Raw genomic sequence first — 20,205 nt, forward strand, 5'->3', positions numbered from 1 at the left:
ATATGTTTATTTGGCTAGCACAGTTAGTTATTTGTATAGGAATATAAAGATGGATGGCTAATCATTTTTGTAGACCTGACTATATTGGGTCTGAAAACTTCTTAATCATAGGTTTTATTATAGACAAAAATGTACAATAATATATAGAAATTTTTTGGGGGTATATACCATATTTCCCACTTACGACCTTTGTAGTTTTTTATTATAACATATTGTGATATTAGTTATAACCATGTTATAACTTAGTTATACGTGTCGTGTTATTAGTTATAATTCATTATGATGTTAGTTATGACATTAGTTTGATTATGATAAAAAAAAGTCTTTCGTTATGTTTGGTTATAACTCTTTTTTTTTTCTCTTTTTTTTATAGTTATGACTTAAAAGGGTTCAGTTATGGCATTTGTGATAATTAATCACGCAAATATCATAACTTGTTTGTGATACATAACATTACTCATAATTTACAATTGGGAAATTACCAAAATAGTAGAGTTTTTTATTTTTTATTTTTTTATTATTTTTATTTATGGGCCAGTAAACAAAGAGGTTTATTACTAGCTCTTTAATAAAAATAAATAAATAATTTAAAATTGTTTTAATGTTTTAGATTGGGAAACTTTGGTCGTAGTTAACCTAATATGAATTTTTAATTATACATATCTAAGAACAAAAATTAGACTACAACTTTCAAAGTTGTATTTTTTTTTTAAAAAAAAAATATATTAGTTGTGTCTAAACACCTTGCAAATCCCCCCACCAAAAAAAAAAAAAAACCCTCATAAATCACTTCAAAGTCCAATTTTTTAGGTTGTGTATGAATCATAAATTTGGATAGGGATTTAAAAATAAAAAAATATGAGTGAAATGTGAATAAAATATATCTATATTTCACCCATATTTTTCTTTTTCCTTCCCAAATTACTATCAAAATCCATGATCCAAATACACAAAACCAAATTTCATACGACATTCATTACTCGTTTCAACCCAAAGAATTGCAGTAGTAGTAATAGCTTTAGCAGTGATTGCTACACTAATAAATAAGATTGAAAGAAAATATATATATAGCATTATATATGTGAGTATCTATTTGGTGTCTTGAATTTTTTTTTTTTCTTTATGTCAAGTGTCTAATTTTCTATTCCCAAAAGGAAAAAGAAAAACAATAGAAAAGAGGGTGTGATGACTTGAACTTAAGATTGTAAATTTGATAAACTATACTCTTATCATTTGAATTACATACAATATATAACAAATGTTTTATTTATTTATTTGATTTACTATTTATTATATATGCAAGTTGCAAATACCATGATTAATGGTGGGGAGCCACCAACTAAGGTAATAAATGAGATCATGTTGGGGAGCTACGAACTTAGGTAATAAATGAGACTGAAAGAAGTGGGTAGGGCATGGGTACGCTGAATGGACTAAACTTCCAATTGCAATTATGAGCTTTTAGTGTAGAGTTGTTCTCTTGTGTAAGAATCTGGGTTTGTATATCCTGTTTTAGAATATATATATAGAGAGAGAGAAAATTAATCCAACCCATAAAATCAAAACCCAATCCATACAATCAACAAAATCAAAACCCAATTTATACAATCAACAAAATATGCACAAGCAAAATCAATCCAACCCATAAATTATACACAAAAAACAACATGCATGTATCAATCATTATAGTAAGAAAATTAGAGAAATAATACTTACAATCTCTTCTCAAAATTATCTCTTTCTGCTGTACTTGAGATTAATTGATGATTTAGAGGATTTCATATCAAAAAAAAAAAAAATAGAAACTATAATCAATATATATATATATAACAATTGATGAAGGAAATCGCAAGGTAGAGAGAACATTACATTTAAAACAACTAAACACTGAAAATCACAAAGCGTCACAGAATCACAAAGTAAGCAGCAGTCCTAGAAGTGCCATTGTTGATCATCACAATGAGAGAAAAAATAGAAAACCGATTTGGGAGTGGGTTTGCTGAAAAATAAAGGCGCCATATGTTTAGCGCTAAAATTTTTAATTCTTTTCATTTTAATATTTATGATAGCGTTATATTTTTATTTATAACATTTATACACTGTAATTAAAATCTTGAATTTACGGAATATTTCACAACATGTATGAAAAGCTATTAAAATTATTAACAATGATTGGTAGTCCAAATGTTCATAGTCTGAATGGTTCGAATGTTTCAAAATGACGTTGTTTTGGGGGTAAAACGACATCGTTTTGATACATTCGAGCCATTCGGACTATACAAATTCGAGTTACGAAATATTTTTGAAAAATTATATCAAATGTTATAAAAACTGAAATGTTAAATGTTATATTTTATTACAAAATGCCACAAATGCATCACATTTCATGATTTCATAGCATTTTTAAAAGAATGTTATAAAAAAATATTTTTTTTATTGTAGTGTATCTAAATTGAGTGTAAATATAAGAGGAAATATAATTTTGTCTCTCAAACTATCACGTGTTTTTCACGTTGACCCCCATACTTTGATTTATTTTAATTTAGTATTTGAACTTTCCACAAATTAGTCAATTAGACCACTGCCATCACCTTTTGTCTACAATTGGACAGAATGTGCTAACGTGGCATTTAAAATTTCATTTACCCCCCAAACTATACCTTACAAAATCAATTTACCTCCTAAATTAAAAATCAATTTGCTCTCCAAACTATACTTTAAAAATCAATTTGCCCCCCACATCAACACATTCCGTCCAATTGTGGATGAAAGGTAACGACAGGGATCTAATTGATCAATTTGTGAAAAGTCCAAGTAATAAATTAAAATAAATCAAAATATAAGAACTAACATGAAAAACGCGTGATAGTTTGAGAAAAAAATGATATTTACTCAAAATATAAATTATGTTTGGGTGGTAGTTGGAAGCTTGCAGTTATGAAGACATTCGTACACTTCTGCATATCTATAAATCAGGCCCTGCAGCTTCCTTTGAATCCATCCCATCTTGTTTCAGTGAAGAAAGGAATAGTACACTTCAAAATAGAGAAAAATGACTTTGAATAGTTGTCATCAAGATTTTTACACTCCGAAATTACCTTCCTTCGTTCACTGCCCAAAGGCCCATCTTGTATCCACCAGGTCCACCAGCTCCAGGTGGGTTTGTTGTTAATAGTTACTAGTTAGATATACTAATACACTAATATTTTCTTCTCTACCTCTAATATGTGGAAGTTTGAAATTGACTGAATATATGCTTTTGATGTCATTTTTGTTATTGCTTTTATTTTTTTTGTTGTCGAAGATAGAGAAAACAGAAGCATGCTGTGCATTATGCTTATACTAGAGCTCTTCTGTTATATTTGAGGACCAGCAATAATTTTGCAATGGTTTGGTTTGTCACTCTCTTTCAAATCATTGGGAAATTATTATATTTATTTTATTTTATTTTAGAGAATCCTAGTCCTCCATTCAATAAATTAATACTGTGTTTGGTTGAGGGATTTGGAAAGGGAAAGGGAAAAGGTGTGTAAAACTATGTGAAATGTAGGTATATTTTATTCACATTTCACCAAACTTTTTCCTTTCCCTTTCTAAATCCCTCTTCAAATCCTCCAACCAAACACAACGTAAGTTTATTTTATTTTATTTTATAACTCTTGACTTAGCTTGCGCGAAGCTCAACTAATCTAAGAGCTTTGAAGTTAAGGACTAGGCAATTCTTCCATGGCCCTTAGGGTGACTTGAATTCAAGACTTTAGAACTTATCCTCAAGATTTTTTGACTCAGTCAACCGTTAGGAGTTGCAACAAAATTAAGATTTTGAAGACAAAAATTTATCACTTTTTAAGAATAAAATATTTTTATTGCCATAGTGTCATTATTGTATTTATAGCAATGAAATTAGATATTTAATGATGAATTTACAATCTATTTGGCATCATTTATTATCTCTAAAAGTACATTTATTGGCGATACTTTTCGAAATTACCTTTTAATGACTGTCCTTACGACGATAAGAATTGATCCTCAAATATTTTAAAATTTTTATTTTGAAAATAAAAAAATTTACTTTCAAAAATTCTTATTTGTTGTAAATTTGTAATGCAGTGCCTATATATTCTTATGCAGTGCCTATATATTCTTATCCATTACATTTCCCAAACACATAAGAATAAGAATAAAATATTTTGAACTATAATATAGAATGTTTGGTGCTATATATAATGTGTATATATATGTGATGTCTAAAAAAGATATATGGTAAAAATTGGACATTTTCAAATTTAACACATCTTCCTAATTCATCAATTTATCCAAAAGTTTATACGTAAAAATTATAAAAACATCGTTTTTTCACCCCAGAGGAACAACATCATTATTCAATAAAATACCAAAAGTAGATTCATTTTAAATCATGGAGTAATGTTATTCAAGCTTAGAAATTAGATTAATTTTTTCAAACTCAATAATATGACAGTGTATCAAAGTATATCATTTTCCTAAATCATTTGATAACATGAATTCTTATTTTTCAGTGCTATTCCACGATCAAGATAGTTGAATTCTTATTTTTCAATGCTATTCCACGATCAAGATAGTTGACTGGAACAAACGGTTTCATAGAAGTTCATTACATATTTTTAATTTAGGGAAGCGGCTAATTTGAACAAGCTTCTTGGTCAGAGACATGATCACAAAAGAAGCACTTCCAACAGAGAAAAATGGGCATTTAATGATCAATTGCTATATATTTTGGACCAAATTGTCTCAAAAATTAAATATATTTTACTATAAATTATTTTGTTCTTGCAAATATATTTATTAGTGCTATTTTTAAAATTTTATCACTAATTTTTTTTTTTTTTGAAGTTTTTAAAACAATCTTATCCTCGCAATAACAGGAATTAATTGCCAAATATTTTTAACAATAATTTTTTTACTTTTAAAAACTAAAGAGTTTGATTATTAAAACTCTTATATATTGCGTGCACAAAATAATTTAACACGTACTCTCCTAAAAAAAGAAACTATAATATAAGTAAGTTCCAATCTACCATATATATATAGCATTACCTTATATATTGTGTGCACGTACTCTCCTAAATAATTTGGTACATATAGCACCATCGTATATATATATATACATATACTATCATTTCGTATGCTACTATCTTGAACCATGAGAGCTTGTTGGAGTAGAAGTCCTAATCCACCATCTCTCTCTCTCTCTCTCTCTCTCTCTCTCTCTCTCATTATTTATTTTTGTAGGGAGGCACTGCCAGGTAATTTGGAAAAGCCTCTCGGCCATGCGCTGAAGAAGCCACAACATTCCGTATCAACAGTAACTCATTCAATGCCTCCAGAAAACATAGAGTTGTTCAAATCCTTGGAAGACTGGGTTACAACAAATGTGTTGATTCACCTAAAACCAGTGGAGAAATGCTGGCAACCACAACACTTTCTTCCAGACCCGACATCGGATGAATTCTTAAAATCTTGAATTTACGGAATATTTCACAACATGTATGAAAAGCTATTAAAATTATTAGCAATGATTGATAGTCTGAATTTTCATAGTCAAAATGGTTTGAATGTTTCAAAATGATGTTGTTTTGGGGGTAAAACGATGTCGTTTTTGATACATTCGAGCCATTCAGGCTATACAAATACGAGTTACCAAATATTTTTGAAAACATATATCAAATGTTATAAAAACTGAAATGTTATACTTTATTACAAAATGCCACAAATGCATCACATTTCATGGTTTCATAGCATTTTTAAAAGAATGTTATAAAAAAATAAAAATAAATTATTGTAGTGTATCTAAATTAAGTGTAAATATAATAGGAAATATAATTTTGTCTCTCAAACTATCACATGTTTTTCACGTTGACCCCCATACTCCGATTTATTTTAATTTAGTATTTGAACTGTTCACAAATTAGTCAATTAGACTCCTGCCATCACCTTTTGTCTACAATTGGACAAAATGTGCTAACGTGGCATTTAAAATTTCATTTACCCCCCAAACTATACCTTACAAAATCAATTTACCTCCTAAATTAAAAATCAATTTGCTCTCTAAGCTATACTTTAAAAATCAATTTGCCCCCCACATCAACACATTCCGTCCAATTGTGGATGAAAGGTAACGACAGGGATCTAATTGATTAATTTGTGAAAAGTTGAAGTAATAAATTGAAATAAATCGAAATATAGGAGCTAACGTGAAAAACGCGTGATAGTTTGAGAAAAAAATGATATTTACTCTAAATATAAATTATGATTGGGTGGTAGTTGGAAGCTTGCAATTATGAAGACATTCGTACACTTCTGCATATCTATAAAGCAGGCCCTGCAGCTTCCTTTGAATCCATCCCGTCTTGTTTCAGTGAAGAAAGCAGTAGTACACTTCAAAATAGAGAAAAATGACTTTGAATCTTAGTTGTCATCAAGATTTTTACACTCTGAAATTACCTTCCTTTGTTCACTGCCCAAAGGCCCATCTTGTATCCACCAGGTCCACCAGCTCCAGGTGGGTTTGTTGTTAACAGTTACTAGTTAGATATACTAATACACTAATATTTTCTTCTCTACCTCTAATATGTGGAAGTTTGAAATTGACTGAATATATGCTTTTGATATCATTTTTGTTATTGCTTTTATTTTTTTGTTGTCGAAGATAGAGAAAACAGAAGCATGCTGTGCATTATGCTTATACTAGAGCTCTTCTGTTATATATTTGAGGACCAGCAATAATTTTGCAATGGTTTGGTTTGTCACTCTCATTCAAATCATTGGGAAATTATTATATTTATTTTATTTTATTTTAGAGAATCCTAGTCCTCCATTCAATAAATTAATACTGTGTTTGGTTGAGTGATTTGGAGAGTGATTTGGAAAGGGAAAGGGAAAAGGTGTGTGAAACTATGTGAAATGTAAGTATATTTTATTCACATTTCATCAAACTTTTTCCTTTCTCTTTCCAAATTCCTCTTCAAATCCTCTAACCAAACACAACGTAAGTTTATTTTATTTTATTTTATAACTCTTGACTTAGCTTGAGTGCAGCTCAACTAATCTAAGAGCTTTGAAGTTAAGGACTAGGCAATTCTTCCACGGTCCCTAGGATGACTTGAATTCAAGACTTTATAACTTATCCTCAAGATTTTTTGACTTAGTCAATCGTAAGGAGTTGCAACAAAATTAAGATTTTGAAGACAACCCAGGAGTGAGTGGCAACTTGGTAAGGGCCTGGGGTTTAAGCCCCTAGGTCCTGAGTTCAACTCCTCTCTGGACCAATCTCCTGGACGTAGCACAGTTGGTTAGGAGGTTGACCTCAAGGATGCCTTATCAGCTACTTGGTGTGGGTTTAATTCTCCCCCGCTGTGCGAGTCCTGACTTAAGCGGAGCTTGCCTTGAGAGGTCGGGACAAGCTTCCAGGTTATAGTCTCTTACTCGGAACGGACAACAGGACACCCTGGTGATCTCCTCAAGAGGCGCTGCCTTGGACCTGAGTCTCTTACTCGGAACGGACAACAGGACACCCTGGTGATCTCCTCAAGGGGCGTTGCCTTGGACCTGCAAGAGAGTGGGAGGATTTTCCTGTAACAAAAAAAAAAAAAAAAAGATTTTGAAGACAAAAATTTATCACTTTTTAAGAATAAAATATTTTTATTGCCAAAGTGTTATTATTGTATTTATAGCAATGAAATTAGATATTTAATGATGAATTTACAATCTATTTGGCATCATTTATTATCTGTAAAAGTGCATTTATTAGCGATACTTTTCGAGATTACCTTTTAATGACTATTCTTACGATGATAAGAATTGATCCTCAAATATTTTAAAATTTTTATTTTGAAAATAAAAAAAATTACTTTAAAAAATTCTTATTTGTTGTAATGCGGTTCCTATATATTCTTATGCAGTGCCTCTATATTCTTATCCATTACATTTCCCAAACACATGAGAATAAGAATAAAATATTTTGAACTATAATATAGAATGTTTGGTGCTATATATAATGTGTATATATATGTGATGTCTAAAAAAGATATATGGTAAAAATTGAACATTTTCAAATTTAGCACATCTTCCTAATTCATCAATTTATCAATTGCTATATATTTTGGACCAAATTGTCTCAAAAATTAAATATATTTTACTATAAATTATTTTGTTCTTGAAAATATATTTATTAGTGCTATTTTTAAAATTTTATCACTAATTTTTTTTTTAAGTTTTTAAAACAATCTTATCCTCGCAATAACAGGAATTAATTGCCAAATATTTTTAACAATAATTTTTTTACTTTTAAAAACTAAAGAGTTTAATTATTAAAACTCTTATATATTGCGTGCACAAAATAATTTAACACGTACTCTCTTAAAAAAAGAAACTATTATATAAGTAAGTCCCAATTTACCATATATATATAGCACTACCTTATATATTGTGTGCACGTACTCTCCTAAATAATTTGGTACATGTAGCACCACCGTGTATATATATATATATACTATCGTTTCGTATGCTACTATCTTGAACCATGAGAGCTTGTTGGAGTAGCAAGTCCTAATCCACCATCTCTCTCTCTCTCTCTCTCTCTCTCTCTCTCTCATTATTTATTTTTGTAGGGAGGCACTGCCAGGTAATTTGGAAAAGCCTCTCGGCCATGCGCTGAAGAAGCCACAACATTCCGTATCAACAGTAACTCATTCAATGCCTCCAGAAAAGATAGAGTTGTTCAAATCCTTGGAAGACTGGGTTACAACAAATGTGTTGATTCACCTAAAACCAGTGGAGAAATGCTGGCAACCACAACACTTTCTTCCAGACCCGACATCGGATGAATTCTTAGAACAAGTGGTGGAACTGAGAGAGAGGGCAATGGAGCTTCCAGACGATTATTTTGTAGTATTGGTCGGAGACATGATCACTGAAGAAGCTCTTCCAACTTACCAGAGCATTCTTAATGGGTATGATGGAATTGGGGATGAAACAGGGTCAAGCCTCAGTCCTTGGGCTGATTGGATAAAGGGATGGAGTGCTGAAGAGAACAGGCATGGAGATCTTCTCAACAAGTACCTCTATCTTTCTGGCCGTGTTGACATGAATCAAATCGAGAAGACTGTCCAGTATCTGATTGGGTCCGGAATGGTAGGTTCTTTACCTTTCTTATTTATTCCTTTCCTTGCACAAACTTGGCATCTCACAAATTCATTACTTTCACTTTGCTATGAATGGTGTAGTAATATATAAATAAAAAATAGTAATGTTAAGTATAAATAATTGGAATACAAAAACTGTATTGTATTATAGATATTCACCTTGAGTAAGATGTGGGCCACACTTGAAATAATATCTCACAATATATTTTTTGTATTCTTTCTGTATTTCAATTATGTGCACTAAGTATTATATAAATGTAATTTTAGTCAAATCACTGCAATACATAATGACGTGAAATTTTAATTGATATAAAATTTTTAAATTTTGGCAATTTGAATTGAGATTTTTCTTGGTGAAGACATCATAGAATTTTATATATAAAATTTTGATTCATGCTACTGTTTATACTTTTAATTTTTTATTTTTTTGGGTATGGTGTTCTTCAAATATTTTCATATACAGGATATTAAGACGGAAAACAATCCATATCTAGGAATGGTTTACACATCATTCCAAGAAAGGGCGACATTTATTTCTCATGGTAACACAGCCAGGCTTGCCAAACATTATGGTGACAATAACTTAGCACAGATATGTGGTACAATAGCCTCTGATGAGAAGCGTCATGAAACTGCTTACACCAAGATAATGAAGAAGTTGTTCGAGCTTGATCCTGATGCTGCTGTCATAGCATTTGCTGACATGATGCAGAAGAAAATTACTATGCCAGCTCACTTCATGTATGATGGTCATGATGATGATCTGTTCATGCACTTCTCAACTATTGCTCAGCGGCTTGGTGTGTACACTGCCATGGATTATGCTAATATATTGGATTTTTTGGTGGACAAATGGAGTGTGGAGAAGCTAAATCCACTCTCTCCTGAGGGACGAAAGGCTCAAGATTATGTATGCAGGTTAGGTCCCAAAATTCGAAGGTTGGAGGAGAGAGCTCGACTGAAATCCAAGGAAAGATTTGCTATACCATTTAGTTGGATTTTCAATAGATCAGTGAAGCTCTAAGTAAAATAAAGGACTTATTATTATTATTATTATTATTATTATAAGGGCTCTGCTCTAAGCCATTACCAGTAGTAACACAAACTACTAGTAATGTATGTACGTATGTATGCAGTGGGAGAATCAATGTATGAAGGAAGCGGCACAACATAAGTGATAATTTCTCAAACTCTACTATGGCACTACTTTTTCAGAATGTGAGTGAACATGGGTTTATAAAAGACAACTTGAATATGTTCATAAAATAAAAAATTTTGTTAACCAGTACTCTTAAGAGTATTAGTTAAAAATACATTAAATAAACTCAACTACTTTCATTAATATAGAAATCAAAAGGGATTAAGGAAAGAATGGTGTGATTGAATTTTTTGATTTTTTTTGATTATTTTAATCAAAAAAAAAGAAAAAGAAAAAGAAAGACTTCACCCCAAATAGTACCCAAGTTTTGCACACACTCCGTTAACTTTGTGTTCTACGGATACTAAGGTCTTGTTTGGCATGATATAAAAAAGTCAAAAAGTCACTATCTTATTTAAGTCACATCATATAATTTAAGTCATATCACCCCTCTAACACATCACTTCATACCTAACCCATATTTCCTAAAAAGTCAAAAAGTACACTTATTTAGATCATTTCAAACCACCCTTAAATGATGTGATGCCACGTCATTTAAAAACGGAAGAAAAAATGGACATTCTATCGAACATAACCACAGTTGAATGTTATTTCCAGTTTCACTCTCTCTGTGTGCAAACCCTTTGTTTTATCTCTCAACCCATCTGTCCCATCTCTTCAACCTCATTCTCACTCTAGAATTTATTTTCATCCTTTTACTCAATTTATAGCCAACATATATATATATATATATTTTATAATTAGGTGTTTAGACCAATTTATACGTACGTCGACTAATCTTGGAGACCTGAAGTTAACGACCATGCAAACTTTTAGTGGTCCAAAGGTTTGGAATATTTAGCTTTCATGAAATTCAAACTTGCAATCTTTTGGGTGATAAATTCTTTGGTTGCTTTCTCCTCTCACTAAACCATACCTCTTGTGTTAGCAAAAATGTATGTATTTATATGTCTGATTGTGTAAGTGTGGGGTACTGTTACGGTAGAAACCCTCAAAAAAATGTGTGTACCATATGCAAGTTATGTCATTTATAAGTTTTTTTTTTTTTTTTTTTTTGTGGTTTGAACAGGTCATTTATAAGTCTGATTATCACAAATAGAATAACTCAATATTATGATAGTCGATTTTTTTATTTTTTTTATTTTTTAAATTAAGTTATAACCAAATATGACATGAGGTATAATAAAAAAACCTCTTAAATCATTATTAAAATAATCTCATAATTAATATCAATATATAACATATCCAACAATACATCAAATCATAACTAAAAATAGAAGAGTAATGTTAAGTATTATGAAAAGTTTTATCAAAATTCTTCACTTTTGGATTAGTTATTGTATGTTATACAATACATGCACTAAGATACAACCTACCAATCATAAAGCACTATAAGACAAAAATTAAATTTATACTATTTGCAAACTAAGGTCTCATTTAGAAACAGACTATTTTAGTAATTTTTTGATATTTTATAAAAAGATATGCAGAACAATAGAGAGAGTGTTGTGATAATTTATAATAACTTTTTATCTTTTTGACTAAAATCAAAGATTGCCAAACGAGACCTAAGTTTAGTGCTCTATGATTGATAAATTAAAATTTACTGTATGTGGTTCCATAACATATAATAACTAACCCAAGAGTATCATTACTCAAAATAGAAAAGTCGTAACCAAATATGAGAATCATAACCATCTAATTGAATCAAGACTTCACTCCGGATTTGTAGAAAGAGAAAAGGGTAGAAAGAGCTGACTTTAGAGAGAAGGTGAAGATGAGTACGGCTCCGTTTGGCTGTGCGGGTTGGGTTGGGTTGGGTTGGGTGGGAATTAAATTAGTTACTAAAAGACAAAATAAGTTAAAATGTCAATAAGACTATTTAGTCCAAATCATAATTATTTTATTTTTTTTACAAAAGTGAAAAAAAATTTAAAAAAATCAACTCAAATAAACTATTTAGTCCCAAAGCTAAAACCCCAACTCCAAAAACTAACTAAATTTTTTTTTGCCAAATTACAATTAAGTTTACTTTTATATGTTACCCACTTTCACGTGACGTGACGACTTTACTGATAGAAAAATGTTAAAGATCTTAAAATATTTCCCAATTTTTCTCATGAATAATTCGTAAAAAATTTAATCCCAAATCAAAAATAGTAATGAATGTTTGGTTGAAAATAATTGAGGAATTTACATACAGATTTTAATAGGTGAACTTATTGTTCAATAGGTCCTGTGAAAATTAATGACGTTTTTAATCAAATATTATTAACGTGATTAAAAACGTCACTAATTATTAATTTTCAATGACAGTTTGAAAATTTTGTCATAAAAAAATATCATTAATTATAAGTTTTAGCATAGTTTAAAAAAATCGTCAAAAAAAAATATTACTAATTTTCAATTTTCAGCAACAGTTTAAAAAATTCGTCACAGAAAAAAGTCAATAATTGTAAGTTTTAGCAATAATTTATATAAATCGTGACAAAAAAGTTTTAATTATCATTTTTTAGCGACATATGCAAAATATCGTCACAAAAAATATTTTTAATCACGATTTTACTATGACTTTCTTTTAACAAGTTTTTATGGGAATTAAGTTTAACTATTATGACCTATTGGTAGTTTACCGAAAATAATTTAATGCTTTGTAATAAGTTCAAAATATTCTCTTTCTTTTGAGTTTTTTTTTTCTTTTAATTTTTTAAATCCATTTTTCAACTATACAATTTTTAAATTTTGAATAATTAAATAAAAAAAATTTCACTAAAAATGAAAATAAACAAAATTCTATAAAATAAAAGAAAAAAAATTAAATTTTATTTGTCTTTTATAAACCTTTTTTTTAACAAAAATTGAAAATAAAAAATTTAAACCCAAAATTTTAAAAAAATCTGACCCGTTATTATTTCTAGCTGTAGGCCTTATGTATACTAGTAACCGGGCACTTACGATGCGTGTACAACCCAAATCAAGCAATAATTTTGTTTGCAACTAGAACTGAAACTGTTTTTCCTAAGGGAGATTTATTTATGACTGAAACTTTTTTTTTCTCATTTCTCTCTCAATTTATTTTTTATTGAAACTCTTTTTCCTATTTCTCTCTCAATTTATTTTTTATTATGATATATCAATTGTAATGAACAAATTCTATCTCGCTCAAACTCTTTCTCACTCGTGCTTTACTGTATATTTTCTTCCTTGCAAACTAAAGCTCTTTTTGTTATTAATATTATTTTTTTCCAACTTAGGTCCAGATAGCCTTGGTCTATTGAGCCATGATTCAGTGAATTGGTTAATAAAATGCTGTTGAACTCCAACTCCCACCTCCATAGGATCCTCCTTAACGGTTCCATTAACTATTATTGAGCACAGAGAGTTTCTGATTCTCTAAGAGCTGGTCATAATATGAAAAAATCTTGTGTCCCTATCTCCTTGTGTTGACCACTTGATTCTAGATTTTTGTATCTATGCCCATTCCACCATTTTACTTAGTTTCCAAGCTACGCATTTGGCTCTCTTTTTCTAGCTTGCTCTACCTCAAATAATGGTCTTTCTTCAACACTAATATCAAGTGCATGTATCACCTCTTCAACCTGATTAAGTTTATGCTCCACATGACCAAAGACTTCTTTAGCCCACTGCTTTAATGCCAATTTTAATATTTTGAGCTTCTATAGACACTTGAAACTAGCTCATCCCACCACATTAGCTTCTACCCACATATTTTCCACAAAGGATCTGGACTTTGGATGTAAGGTCCAAGCATTCAGAAATCGAAATGAAGTTGGACGCCAATCTCTCTCATCCTCCATTAACAAAATAGGCCAGTGATCTGAGGCCTTCCAAGGTAGCCCCTAAACCTTAAAATTAAACATTTGTAGCCATTCTAGATTAAGCAAAAAATCTGTCAATTCTACTCCACTTCTCCTCCTCCTGAGAATTGCACCAAGTAAATTTTCTTCCCATCATTGGTAAATCAGCCACTTCAAGTTTATCAATTAACTCATTAAACTCCCTCATACCTATATCTTGCCTAGAACACCCTTTCCTTTCTGATGTATTCTTGATCTCATTGAAATCCCCTCCCAAGCACCAAGGTTTATTACAGACCAACTTTAATCGAACCAAACTATCCCACACCTCCTTTCTCCTCCCCATATCATTTGGACCATAAATATTTAAAATCACACAATCAAACTGTTATAGAGAGTACCTGATAAAATTATGAAGTTCCTATTGCTACAGCAATCAACCAGCTCAAATACTTCTGGGTTCCAGATGCATAACAGGCCACCAGCAGCTCTTGCTGAATCAACTGCAATGAAATCCACTCTTCTCGGTGCCAACCTAGTTGGGATTGGGTTGTTAGCTTTGATGCGCTTCTGCTCTTCCACCTCTTTATTGATGTTCAACTCATATGTATTTGTATGTTTTCGTCATCAATAAAGTTCTCTTTTGCTGATCAAAAAAAAAAAACTGCAATGAAATCCATTTGTTCTCTGCCCCAGATTGATCTGACAAACTTTTCATCAATTATGGGTCTCTTGCTTTCTTGTAGTAGCACCATATCAACCCTTCTTTCACAAAAGACTTGTTTAAGCTTCCTTTTTTTCTTAGGCCTTCCTAACCCTCTTACATTCCAAGATAAAAGCTTCATTAAGAGACACTTTTCAGCTCCTAAACACCCAGAGCAGCTGCTTAACCAGTAGCCCCACCTCTGTTCTTCATTTTTTCTTTGTCTTTTGCTTCCAATTCCATTAATTTGCTAAGGACTTCGTTGTCATTCTCTTCACAGTTTACACCAAGGATACGCCCAATTTGGAGTGATGCTTCAGCCTCAGTGAGTAGCAGTCTCCTGTTGCTTAATTCAGTTGCCGCTGAAAGTGAGAGTGCTGCCACCGCCGACCTAAACACAGCTCATTTCTTCAAACTTAAAGAAGTTCCAGCCATTGTTTTACCCCTTTGGAGACTATCTTTTTTCTTGTGATGATTACTAGAGGGTTCTTGTGTTTGCTCCCTCTTACTGGCTATTCTCTTTAGAATTGGTTCTACAAAAGAACCCAATATCTCACTGCTTACCTCTCTTCTATTTTGGGCTAGTGTTTCTTCACTACTACAAGGTTGAATAGAATCTTCTAAGTTGGATTGGGCCCTCAGTGTTCTAATTTCAGGTGCTCTGTGGTTTTAGGTTTCCCCGTAGTTCAATTCATGGGCTTTAGTCAAGACAACCTCAATGTCGAGCCCAGGCCTTATTAAGTCAGATCCACTTAGACTTTTCATGAGGCCTAGGTTACTGATAACATCATCAACAGGCCTGTTCCCTCCATTTTGAACGTTCATAGATCTCATCACCAGAGCTACCTCCCTACCCATGCTTGCACCCCCAGAAATTACTTTCTCCATGCCGCTGTCAGTTTCAGCCACCACAGACGTTCTCTTACAGCTAGCCTCCCCTTCACTGCCATTATAATCATCATTCCTTGTGTCACTTATCCTTACTGCCAAGTCACCATTATCGTCTACCTCATTGCCAGCTTGTGCCTCCACGTCATCATCACTATCTTCCTGCTTGCTCTCTACTTCCACCGTCTGGTGGCATTTCCAAGTGCTACTAGATTTTTCACTAGTGACATTTAGAAATGTCACCATATCTTATTTATTAGTACTCATATGCCACATTTAATGGTGTTCGTGGCTGCCATTAAAAATTTAAAAATAAACAAAAAAAAAAACTGCAACATAAATTCCATTAATCATTCTCTTATGTAAGCTAAAAATTATAATTCCATTTGTATAATGAAAATATAACATTCATAAAACTAACAAAATAGAATAAAAACAATATCTAACTCAAAAATATTATGAACCGAAAATATTACAATTGCTTCAAATAATTCATCAGGATGCTTTATCTTCTTTCTTCAATGACTGTATGCATACCAATCCCATTTGATTTAACAAAAAAAAATCCCAAAAATGCTGGTTTCCTCACATTGGCTTCAAGTTTTGCTACAAATCTCTCTAAAGAGCTCCATGGTTCATTGTGTGTGTCAATTTCTGACCACATTGCCAAACAGGTACTCAACTGGAGAGCACCGGCAGAATAAATTAAGCCCGAACGACTTGTCAACAAAAAGATAAGATTTCGGCGGTGGTTCGTCCACCCGACGATCAAGTCAGTAATCAATATCTCTCAAAGATAACCAATAGTGCTTAACTCACTAGACAGAACATAAAAAGCATACCTTAGACCCATGAGGGTGCCTCTCTTTTATAGCCAATACAAACCTAGTCCCAATAGAAGCCTAGCTTCAATGGACTTAGGATTACTGCTAATCTTGGACTCCCAGCAGAATTGGGATAAACTCTCTAAAAGTCTTATCTTTACCCAAACTGAAGTCCTCTCTCATTCTAGGACACTTGTCCCTTATCCACTTATCCCGAATTCTGGTATTCTCGCAAATAACCTCGACCTAGCAGAGATCATCTTGGCGTCATGACCAGGACACGTGGCACCTCGGCTGGCACTTCGATGACACCTTGACCACGTGTTGTCATTCAAAAATTATGTCCCCACAGCTGCCCCCTAGGTTCTATTACATCGGCATCCTGAGGTGATGGAACCTATATCATTTTTTCCATTTAGCGCATCGACTAAGCTCACTCCATCATCTATTGCCGAAGTCAGAACTCATCGACTTAATATGACCAAGACTTATAGTCTATTTTCATCAATGCCTTAGAACCAACAACCAAGTTTTTTATTTAGTCGAAACTGTCCTCCTAGTCAAGGTATTTGCTTCATTAAATCAAGAACTCCAAGAGTTTCAGCATGCATATGAGCTGGCAAGCACAGTATTTCAACCGTTTCTGTCACGCTTCTTTCCCTTACTGAGCCGTACCTGACACGCGCTATGAAGTCGCATCGCACTTCTGTGCGCCGTCTGATAAGCACGTCGTCTTAGACACCATAATTGCCATTTTGCCGCCATTTCAAGCGTGTGATCAAAATCATCTCTCTCTTCGTCTTTTTACTTTTGCATCCTCAACTTCGTGCTAACTCTCTCTCTCAAATCCTCCATTGCTCCAAGCTTTCAAGCTCTGCAACTTCTCCGTTCATCTCCTCCTGTAACCTCATCACCTCGGCTGGATCAAGGATCAACTTTTGATCCGGCAGAACAAGCATAAACCTCGGCTCCACAACTAATCCCTTCATCTCAACACAAACGCCGACGTCGAACTGCAATCACCACCGAGATAGGCCGTAAGAAAGCCGTTGCGGACGACCTCCTAGCCGACATCCCCAGTACTATCACAGCACGATCTTCACCATCACAAATGCAGCCAAAGACAAAACCAAAAAGACTGAAGAAAGCCCAAGCAAAGGCAACGGTAACCCAAATCGACTCTAAGGATACCTTGTCGATCTCAAAGATGGCTGAGGCAGAGAAAAGTGCCTCTACTGCCGACAAGAGGCCTCCCGAGGCCGAACCCTCCGAATCAACCAGATCAAAGAAGCCGAGGTCTTTGTCAGCAACAACCTCGGGCTCTCTGAAGTCTAATGCCCCTTGGGCCCCTCCAATTACCATAGAGGATAAGCTAGTCAGAGCCGGTGACAGTGCGACTGACATTGAAGTCAGCGTCGCCCTCTCTACTGCCTTGCTTCTGCCCAAAGACCTCGAACGTAATGCCGAGGCAAGCAAATATGAAAACTTCGCTTTGATGCTACAGCATTCCGTACAAGTAAACCCTTAACACTTGGTACTGTTCTTTCTCTGTTTTTCCATACTTAGAATTTTTTTTCATGTCTTCAACGTACACCTTAACTGTGTAATTTTCTCGGTATGGAATGCTTTGGTTATACCTACTAACAGTTTATCTCGGCTTTGGCCTAACACTTGAAAATATTTTTTACAATATTTTCACAAGTATTATTCACAACTCGATACTTCACCCTTTACTTAGCAAGACTTCTATCTTCAAATATCTTCCAAGTTTGGGCAACATAGTAATCTTGGCAAGTATGTAGATACTTCTTTCAATATAACCTTGGCTTAACTTGTAAATTTTTCTCAAAAATTTTAACAAGTGTTAAACCAATCTTCCTTCAAAATGACCTCGGCTTAATTTTGACTTGTAAATTTTTCTCAAATTTCAACAAGTGTTAAACCAATCTCAGTTTATAGATTTCAACTCCCAAGCATTATTCTCCAGTCCTCTGTCCCCTAATGTGAACTTAAGTTTCACTGGGTTCTCATTAAGCATGTGGCTCTGATCTTGTGGCCGGGGTCAGATTCAAACAAAGACTGGCCGAGGTTACCAACCTTTTAGTTTCTTTGTTAATCTGACTAACATGTACTTAGTTCCAATATGTGCTTGATTCTTGCCGATATGGCAAGTCTGAGTTAACTCAACTTAGTTCAACTCTATTATATGCAAGTAAAAACTCTGCCATATAATAAGTCTAAGTTATTTGTCATGTTTCAATCAGAAATATTGCCAACTTGGTTCAACTCTATTATATGCAAGTAGAAACTCTACCATATAATAAGTCCAAGTTATTCGTTATGTTTCAATCAGAAACATCGCCAACTTGGTTCAACTCTATTATATGCAAGTAGAAACTCTGCCATATAATAAGTCCAAGTTATTCATCATGTTTCAATCTGAAACATCGCCAATTTGGTTCAACTCTATTATATGTAAGTAGAAAATCTGCCATATAATAAGTCCAAGTTATTCGTCATGTTTCATTCGGAAACATCGCCATAGGACTGGTCAGTCCTATCGCACAAATTTTAAATTCACAAAAATCAAACTAGTACTTTATTGCTTTAGCCGATATGCCCCATTGCCGGCAACCTTTCTCAGGATGAGGTCCCTATCCTTGAACTCTCTTGGGCTGACCTTCTTGTTTGTAAGCCCTAGCAAGTTGTTGCTGGTATGCCCTCAGCCGAATTGCTATTCTATCGCACGTCACAGGTGGATTTCAACAACATTTTTACGCTTTTTTACATAGGCTTTCAGCTTCCTTTTGCATGTAAGGCCAAAAGAATCCCTGCGATATGGCTCTATGGGCAAGGGATCTGCCCCTTGCATGGCTTCTACATACTCATTTGTGGACCTTATGTAAAAATTCTTTAACTTAAGCCATGCTCTTCTCTTATCGAACTTAATTATCTAGGCCAAGATCTTGTGTTCTGGAATCTGGGATCTGCTCACTTAGGTCGAGCCCTTGTCTTCTCGGACCTAATCATCTAGGCCGAGATCATGTCTTCTAGGATATGGGATTCGGGATCTATAATCCGAGTTCTGAGCTCTGGTTTATTGTATCCAGTGTTATCTCGGCTTCCCTTCGGCGAGCCGTTTCTCATCTCTTGTTTGGACGCCTTTATCCCTAGCGTGTCTTCCTCGACTCTGGCATATTTCTCAATTCTGGCCATGAGCTCCTCCATGCTTTTTGGTAATGTCTTTGCCAATGACTTTCGAAGTGGACAATAATCTTTCAGGCCATTCTTGAAAGACACGAACGCCACCTTTTGGTTGCACTCGGGTATTCGGTCGAACACCTCATAATACCTTTTGGCATAGGCCCTAAGGCCTTCATCCTCACTGATTCTCAGAGCCATTAGGGAATCTACCCTCAACGGCTGTAGTTTGTTCATCACAAACCTGGCCACAAATATCTCAGCCAGGCCCTCCCAGGTTTTCACAGTTTCCTTTCAGCAACTTGTGAAACCAGTCCGATGTAATTTTCCCAAAAGACGAGGGGAACACTTTGCAGAGCAACGGCTCATTCCCGGTGTATAATGCCATTATAGCGATCCCGGTTGTCCCTTTACTGTTCTGTTGTACTCC

The 20,205-nt window shown here is 33.5% G+C and overlaps 1 protein-coding gene across 1 annotated transcript; it reads left to right on the forward strand.

Annotated features, from left to right (window-relative positions):
* The first annotated feature begins 2,887 nt into the window (after positions 1-2,887).
* LOC114265914 (stearoyl-[acyl-carrier-protein] 9-desaturase, chloroplastic) lies at positions 2,888-10,372 on the forward strand. The gene is made up of 4 exons (XM_028206782.2): positions 2,888-3,156; positions 5,272-6,541; positions 8,649-9,171; positions 9,646-10,372. Exons 2-4 carry the CDS (start codon positions 6,435-6,437, stop codon positions 10,204-10,206), a joined length of 1,191 nt encoding a protein of 396 aa, XP_028062583.2. The 5' UTR covers positions 2,888-3,156; positions 5,272-6,434; the 3' UTR covers positions 10,207-10,372.
* Positions 10,373-20,205: the final 9,833 nt, after the last annotated feature.

This window comes from Camellia sinensis, chromosome 6 (genome assembly GCF_055761805.1).
Source record: "Camellia sinensis isolate YWXY chromosome 6, ASM5576180v1, whole genome shotgun sequence".
Lineage (NCBI taxonomy): Eukaryota > Viridiplantae > Streptophyta > Magnoliopsida > Ericales > Theaceae > Camellia > Camellia sinensis.

Coding starts and splice junctions, on each gene's coding strand:
- LOC114265914 (XM_028206782.2), top strand. CDS start 6,435: ATGACTTTGAATCTTAGTTGTCATCAAGATTTTTACACTCTGAAATTA. Junction 6,542..8,648: donor ACCAGGTCCACCAGCTCCAG/GTGGGTTTGTTG, acceptor TTATTTTTGTAG/GGAGGCACTGCCAGGTAATT. Junction 9,172..9,645: donor ATCTGATTGGGTCCGGAATG/GTAGGTTCTTTA, acceptor TTTCATATACAG/GATATTAAGACGGAAAACAA.